General features: G+C 48.2%; 1 protein-coding gene across 3 annotated transcripts in view; it reads left to right on the top strand.

Moving 5' to 3' along the window:
* LOC147111716 (ankyrin repeat domain-containing protein 42-like) overlaps positions 1–8,242 on the top strand; it is a 49,093-nt gene continuing 40,851 nt past the window's right edge. For 2 of the 3 annotated variants that reach the window (XM_085998884.1, XM_085998882.1), the window contains exon 1: positions 1–396. In XM_085998884.1, the coding sequence (XP_085855010.1) occupies positions 354–396 (43 nt within the window). In that variant the 5' untranslated portion in view covers positions 1–353. Of the gene's footprint in view, positions 397–1,794; positions 1,837–8,242 lie in introns of those variants that run through there. The other variant, XM_085998883.1, reaches the window with a different exon arrangement.

Genomic DNA, 8,242 nt, shown 5'->3' with positions numbered 1-8,242 from the left:
AGCTGACGCAGGGGGCTCATTTCTGGGTTCAGCTCTTGGGTCTGGAGGGCTTTAAAATGAAGGGTGTCTCTCTCTCTCTCTTAGCCTGAGCCTCCATTCTCTCTCTCTCTCTGTTAACCTGAGCCTCCATTCTCTCTCTCTCCCTCCCTCTATTATAATGAGTTTCGACCGGTTTGTCTCCCTGCAATTGTTTTTCGGGAAGACTTTTCTCCGGAAATAAAAGCAATTTGCTATTTTCGGTTCAAATGACACCGGAAGTTTATTCCCGTTGCTAATCAAGTCTATTGACGTCTCCGCCTCACTCAGCGCTGAGAAGCTGTTGGTCTTCATTTGATCGGGTTTACTGTACTTTGATGCAAGGTTCCGCCATGCCCGCAGTCTCTGCAGCCGTGTTAGGTAATGCGACGGCTCGGAGTCTTGGGGCAAAACGGGGGGACTTTAGCGGGGTCGAGTGTGACAGGCAGTGGGATGGAAGTGCAGGGGAAATGCTCTCATTCCCAGGGACTGGAACGTGTCGTGAGTGTAGTTTAATATCTGTAACGTAACGTTCAGTTTATCTGGAAAACCAGAAACTTTTCTACAAATGATAGTTCAGTACATTGAACAAAATATAGCCTCTATCCCCCGATGTAATTAAATTAGGAATGGGGAAAGAACAGGGACTGGTACCATAGCAACATACTGCGGATGCTGGAAATCCAAAATAACAACAGAAAACGCTGGAAAAACTCAGCAGGCCAGGGCAGCATCCGTGGAGAGAGAAACAGAGTCAACCTTTCAGATCGAAGACCCTTTGTCAGGACTGAGAAAAAAGCATGAAATGAAACAGATTGAGAAGCGAGTTTGGGGGCTGGGACATGGGGGAGGGGATGAAAGAACAAAAGGGAAGGTCTGGGAGGGGTGAAGAGACATTAAGAGATATTCAAGGCAAGATGAGATGGTAATAGGATAAGTAAAGAGACAAAGGATGGCTCTAGATGAAGTATGAAATGCGCTGGCAGAGTGAGAGACAGCTGCCATGTGGGAGAGAGAAAGGAAAAGACACGAACCAAAAGTGTGGATAAAAAATATATAAAAATATGACAGGGGCCGAGGTTATGATCTGAAATTGTTGAACTCGATATTGAGTCCAGAAGGCTGTAAAGGGACTGGTTGTTCTTTCAAAGACCCGACACAGGCAGGATGGGCCGAATTTGTTAAATAATTCATCGTAATATAAAAAGCTAAATTCAGTTGGTTGTAAAATATGCAGATGTATTTTATGCATAAGATTTAGTTTAGGTATTTTAGCTTAAAATTATTGATATAATCAATATTATTTAGTTAAAATGCAACTGTAATGTTCCAACTAAATGATTTTGTTTCACACTGATGCTGCTGTTATAGTTTAAACACCTTGGAGGAAAAATTCGTTTGCTTTGCGCCTCCCCCTGAGAGGGCGCTAATGGGGCGCAAAGCAACTAGCGCCCGGGCGAGGCGATGTTTACGCCACTTGTGAAATTAACTAGACATTTTGCGGCGGTGCTAAACACTACCGCAACGATCTCCTGCACCCGCAGATCGTGACGTCAGTCGAGCGTGCAACGCCCCGGTAGCGCTCCGGACCGGATATTGAGTGGCGCCCCCTGCCTTAACCTGTCGTTGCTAGCGGCAGGCGGTGAGGGGAGCGTTTTACAGTTGGGAAGGGACTGGGGGGAGCGCTATTTAAAGGCGACCGCTTCCTGCCTTTTATTGTCGGTGACAATTTTGCACCACGCATTCTGAGAGAGAGAGACTTCTGGAGAGATTCTTTGATGCAAGGTTCCGCCATGCCCGCAGTCTCTGCAGCCGTGTTAGGTAATGCGACAGCTCGGAGTCTTGGGGCAGTGTGAAGTAGTTTTGGGTACTGAGCAGCACTTTGCAGGTTCATTTTGTTTTGACCTTCCTTGCATCGATTTAGAAGAGACTATGGGGGCTGCACTCTCAGCTTTTTCCCTGGCCCTCTCCATTGTTCTTTCCAGCAGATTTGATGTACAGGTCTCTCCAGGCTGAGATTCAAGGCTGCAATGAGCAGGGTGTGGATGGAGAGCAAGATCGACCCTCCCCTTTAAGAACTGGCCGGCGCCAGTGTGTCTGTGTTCCATTGCTGACTGACATCACATGAGCTTCGCCAGCACTCTGAGGTAGCGCCTCGCTCCTCGGCGTTGTGGTAAACCACTTTTATCGTTCACTATCGTTGCACTATGTTTTCCACTGTTATATCGTTACACTATGGTTATCACTGTTACACTGTTGTATCACTACATGAGGTCGCCTCTTGTCACGCTGTTATACCTGGGCTGACCGCTGCTGACTCCGCCCATGGCTCCACCTACCTGCCCAGGTATAAAGGTGGTCGACTGGCTGGTATTCCTCCTTGTTGGATCCGATCACCCACGAGGGTGGGCTCTGTTATTTAGCCAATAAAAACCTATAGTTACTTTCTTAACTCGTCGCTTTTCATTGGATGAATTGATAGGTATATCAATTTTATTGGCTAAATTTTAAAATGTCTACCGAACCGTCAGACCAGTCAGACGCCCAGCTACAACAGCCACAGCAGCCGGTCTGGCTGCGAGCCCTCCGACCGCCGTACCTGGATCTAAACCCACAGGCAGCAAACTCAGCCCTCGACTTCAAACACTGGCTGAGCTGCTTCGAATCCTACCTGGAAGAATCCGGCGTACCTCAGAAATCCAAACTAAGAGTTCTGACCGCCCAAGCGAGCCCTAAAGTATTCGCACTCATCCAGGACATTACTACATACGACGCCGCCATCAACCTGCTGAAACAGCAGTACCGGAGCCCGGTAAATTCCATGTATGCCAGACATCTCCTAAGATCCCGCCAGCAACAGCCAGGAGAGTCTGTAGATGAATTTTTACGGGCGCTACAAACACTCGGCAGGGACTGTGACTTTAAAGCGGTAACGGCTGCAGAAAATACCGAAGATAATATCCGCGATTCCTTCGTGAAAGGCCTGCGGTCTGACTACTCACGGCAAAGACTGCTTGAATCTAAGGACCTCGACCTGAACACAGCTGCAGCCCTCGCTCGCTCCCTGGAAGTGGCCCATCGGGACCTCGAGGCGTATTCAAGGTACTGTACTGCGCGACCCTGGGACTCGGGCCCGACCCCGGCCGCAATACCCCTCGCAACGCCGCCCCTGGGACCTACCTCAGCGTCGGCGTCCCGGACCCGATCGGGACCGCCACCCCCGGTACCGGCTGCGACATCGGAGCCCCGCGATCGGGCCGCCGGCTGCTTCTTCTGTGGCCAGGCGAAACACCCGAGGTCGCGCTGCCCGGCAAGAAACGCGACTTGTTCCAGCTGCCAGAAGAAAGGCCACTTCGCTAAAGCCTGCAGAGGGAGAGCCACAGACCCTAGCAGTGCCTCATGCGAGTTGTGGGGGCGGCCATCTTTAATCAAGGCGGCCACAGATTGATTAGGGCGAATTCGGATGCATCGCTCTCCACTTGGAACGGGATGGACTCATCCACCGCGTGCATTGTGGCCTTAGCAATGTCTCCCTTAATGAGGGAGAAGGCTGCGCACGCTTCCGCCGTAAGGGGGAAGGAGGTGGACTTCATGAGGGGTCTGGCTTTGTCCGCGTAATTGGGCACCCATTGGGCATAGTAGGCGAAGAGCCCCAGGGTTCTCTTCAGCGCCTTTGGACAGTGGGGGAGGGGTAACTCCATGCGGGGGCGCATTCTTTCGGGGTCGGGGCCGATGACTCCGTTCTCTACTATGCAGCCGAGGATGGCAAGGCGCGAGGTGTTAAACACGCATTTCTCCTTATTGTAGGTGAGGTTCAGCCGTTGGGCCGTACGGAGGAATCTTTCCAGATTGACATCATGGTCCTGCCGGTCGCGGCCGCAGATGGTGACGTTATCTAGATAGGGGAACGTGGCGTGCAGCCCGTTCTGGTCAACCATCCGGTCCATCTCCCTTTGGAAGACCGAAACCCCGTTGGTGACGCCGAAGGGAACCCTAAGGAAGTGGTAGAGGCGGCCATTCGCCTCGAAGGCGGTATACTGGCGGTCCTCGGGGTGGATAGGGAGTTGGTGGTAGGCCGACTTAAGGTCGATGGTAGAGAATACTCGGTAATGTGCAATCTGATTGACCATATCAGATATGCGGGGAAGCGGGTATGCGTCCAGCTGGGTGTACCGGTTTATGGTTTGGCTGTAGTCGATGACCAGGCGGTTTTTATTGCCGGTCTTAACGACTACGACCTGGGCACGCCAGGGGCTGGTGCTCCCCTCAATGATGCCCTCCTTCAGGAGACGCTGTACCTCAGAGCTAATGAAAGCTCTGTCCCCGGCGCTGTACCACCTGCTCTTGGTAGCGACGGGTTTACAGTCGGGGGTGAGGTTAGCGAACAGGGAAGGGGGCGGGACCTTGAGGGTGGAAAGGCCGCAGGTGTTACGCGGTGGGCGGTTTAAAAGCTGCTGGTTGTCGACTGTGAGTGGGGGGAGGGGTCCACCGTATGCCAAAGTGACACTTTGAAGGTGGGATTGGAAGTCCAGCCCTAGTAGGGCGGCAGCGCAGAGCTGGGGCAGGACGAGGAGTTTAAAATTTTTATACTCCGTGCCCCTAACCGACAGGGTCACAACACAGTAGCTGCTGATGTCTGTAGAATGGGACCTCGATGCCATCGAGATCCGGTTGCGCGTTGGCCGGACAGTGAGGGAGTAGTGGCTCACCGTGTCTGGGTGGATGAAACTCTCCGTGCTTCCGCTGTCGAACAGGCAGGTCGTGGCGTGGCCGTTTACTCCGATGTCCATCATGGACTTGGACAGGTGATGCGGGCGAGCTTGGTCCATTGTGACGGAGGCTAGTGTATGGCTGAGCGAGCTGCTGTAGTCTGCGGGCGAGGCGGTGGTCGGGTCTGGAGGCGAGGTGGCGGTCGAGTGTGGTGGGCAAAATGGCGGCGCCCACGAGGTTGGATCCGATCACCCACGAGGGTGGGCTTGATAGGTATATCAGGCGTTAGCGCCTTGAGAGGTGTGCAGCGCCTGATTTAGCTCTCCAATCACCTCCAGGGGTGATAGAAGCCAAGTTTGCAGTCAGAGGCGATAATTGGTACCAGGCGCTAAACATTGCGCCCCAAATGGGACAATACCGAATTTCTCCCGCCTTGTGCCTGGACAGATTAGGGTGTGTCCCCCAAATAAGAGTTCTTTATACAAACGCATGGCGTATTAAGAATAAATTGAATGAATTGCAGGCGCAAATTCAACTTAGAAGGTAAGACGTGGTATCCATTCCTGAGACCTGACTGTAAGATGGTCAGGACTGGGAACTGAATATACCAGGTTATAAGGTCTACAGGAAGGATAGGAAATCTGGTAGAGGGGGAAGTGTAGCATTAGTGATTAAGGATGAAATGACTTCTATGATAAGAGAGGATATAACAAGAGGTAAGCAGGCAGTGGAGACTTTATGGGTAGAATTAAGATATAGAACAGGATTTATGACTACTGGGAGTTTTGTATACACCCCCTGGTAGTAGCAGTGAATTGTAGGAATGTATAAATGCAGAGATTAGATTAGCATGTAGGAAAGGCAGAGTGGTTTTAATGGGGGATTTTAACTTCGATATAGATTGGGATAAGCAGATAAGCTCATGTCAGGAAGGTAGCAAATTTCTTGAGATTGTTCAGGATAGTTTTCTGCAGCAATATGTCCTAGAACCAACAAGGGGGCATGCAATATTAGATTTAATAATGAGCAATGTGCCAGGTTTAGTTAACAGCCTAACAGTGTGTGAACATTTATCTAATAGCGACCATAATATGATTGAGTTCAATGTTGTGTTTGAAAGGGAGAAACGCAAAACAGCTACTAAGATTCTAGATTTAGGTACGGCTGACTTCAATGCGATGAGACAGAGACTGTCCACAATAAACTAGGCAAATCTGTTAATGGGTAAAATGACAGAAGATCAGTGGGAGGTGTTCAAAAAAAGATATAGAACCAGTTTATACCCTTAAGGGGCAAGAGCTCTATTTGCCAAAAAAAGCCATGGACGACTAAAGAGGTAAGGGACAACATCAAACTAAAAGAAAAGAGGAGTCATATAAAGTTGCCAGAAAAAGTAGCAAGCCTGAGGATTGGGAGCAGTTTAGAGTTCAGCAAAAAAGGACCAAGAGATTGATTAAGAGGGGAAAAATAGAGTATGAGAGTAAACTTGCAAGGAACATAAAAGCAGACTGTAAAAGCTTCTACAAGTATGTAAAAATAAAAAGATTAGTGAAGACAAATGTAGGTCCCTTACAGTCAGAAACGGGAGAATTTATAATAGGGAACAAGGAAATGGCAGAGCAATTAAACAAATACTTTGGTTCTGTCTTCACAGAAGAGGACACAAATAACTTCCCAGAAATGCTAGGAAACCAAGGGTCTAGTGAGAAGGAGGAATTAAAGGAAATTAGTATTAGTAGAAAATAGTGCTGGAGAAATTAATGGGACTGAAAGCTGATAAATCCCCAGGGCCTGATAATCTGCATCCTAGAGTACTAAAAGAGGTAGCCATGGAAATAGTGGATGCATTGGTTGTCATCTTCCCAAATTCTATAGATTATAGAACAGTTCCTGCAGATTGGAGGGTGGCAAATGTAACCCCACTATTTAAAAAAGGAGGGAGAGAGAAAACAGGGAACTACAGACCGGTTAGCCTAACATCAATAGTAGGGAAAATGCTACAGTCTATTATAAAGGATGTGATAATAGGACACTTAGAAAATATCAACGGAATTAGACAAAGTCAACATGGATTTATGAGAGGGAAATCGTGTTTGACAAACCTACTGGAGATTTTTGAGGATGTAACTGGTAGAATAGATAAGGGAGAACCAGTGGATGTGGTGTATTTGAATTTTCAGAAAACCTTTGATAAAGTCCCACATAAGAGGTTAGTGTGCAAAATTAAAGCACATGCGATTGGGGGTAATATACTGGCATGGATTGAAAATTGGTTAACAGACAGGAAACAGAGAGTAGGAATAAATGGGTCTTTTTCAGGGTAGCAGGTAGTGACTAGTGGGGTACTGCAGGGATCAGTGCTTGGGCCCCAGCTATTCACAATATATATCAATGATTTGGATGAGGGAACCAAATGTAATATTTCCAAGTTTGCTGACGACACGAAACTAGGTGGGGTTGTGAGGAGGATGCAAAGAGGCTTCAAGGCGATTTAGACAAGTTGAGCGAGTGGGCAAATACATGGCAGATGCAGTATAACGTGGATAAATGTGAAGTTATCCATTTCGGTAGGAAAAACAGAAAGGCAGAGTATTATTTAAATGGTGATAGATTGGGAAATGTTGATGTACAAAGGGACCTGGGTGTCCTTGTACACCAGTCACTGAAAGCAAACATGCAGGTGCAGCAAGCAGTTAGGATGGCAAAAGGTATGTTGGCCTTCATTGCAAGAGGATTTGAGTACAGGAGTAAGGATGTCTTACTACAGTTATACAGGGCCTTGGTGAGACCACACCTGGAGTACTGTGTGCAGTTTTGGTCTCCTTATCTAAGAAAGGATATACTTGCCATAGAGGGAGTGCAGCGAAGGTTCACCAGACTGATTCCTGGGATGGCAGGAGTGTCGTATGAGGAGAGATTGGGTTGACTAGGCTTGCATTCACTAGAGTTTAGAAGAATGAGAAGGGATCTCGTATACAATTCTGACTGGGCTAGACAGACTGGATGCAGGGAGGATGTTTCCCCTGGCTGGGGGGGTCTAGGACGAGGGGTCACAGTCTCAGGATACGGGGTAGGACATTTAGGACTGAGATGAGGAGAAATTTTTTCACTCAGAGGGTGATGAACCTGTGGAATTCTCTACCACAGAGAGCTGTGGAGGTCAAGTCACTGAATATATTTAAGAAGGAGATAGTTAGATTTCTAGATGCAAAAGGCATCAAGGGGTATGGGGAGAGGGCGGGATATTGAGATAGAGGATCAGCCATGATCATATTGAATGGCGGCGCAGGCTCGACGGGCCAAATGGCCTAATCCTGCTCCTATTTTTCTATGTTTCTATGTACATCAATGCAAAAAATAGCACAGATAATGGCGAATGGGAGAGATACAAAGAACAGCAAAGGGTGACAAAACAAATTGTAAAGGGAGTATGAAAAGAAACTTGCAAGTTTTCTCAAAATCAACACAAGAAAACTTTTATAATTGTATTAGGAAAAAAAGGGTGGTTAAGCACTGT

The sequence above is a fragment of the Somniosus microcephalus genome, chromosome 10 (assembly GCF_052327205.1).
Source record: "Somniosus microcephalus isolate GS21.2 chromosome 10, FLI_Smic_1.0, whole genome shotgun sequence".
NCBI classification, from domain to species: Eukaryota; Metazoa; Chordata; class Chondrichthyes; order Squaliformes; family Somniosidae; genus Somniosus; species Somniosus microcephalus.
Note: the sequence above shows the minus strand (reverse complement) of the source record. Positions and strands in the feature narration are given on the sequence as shown.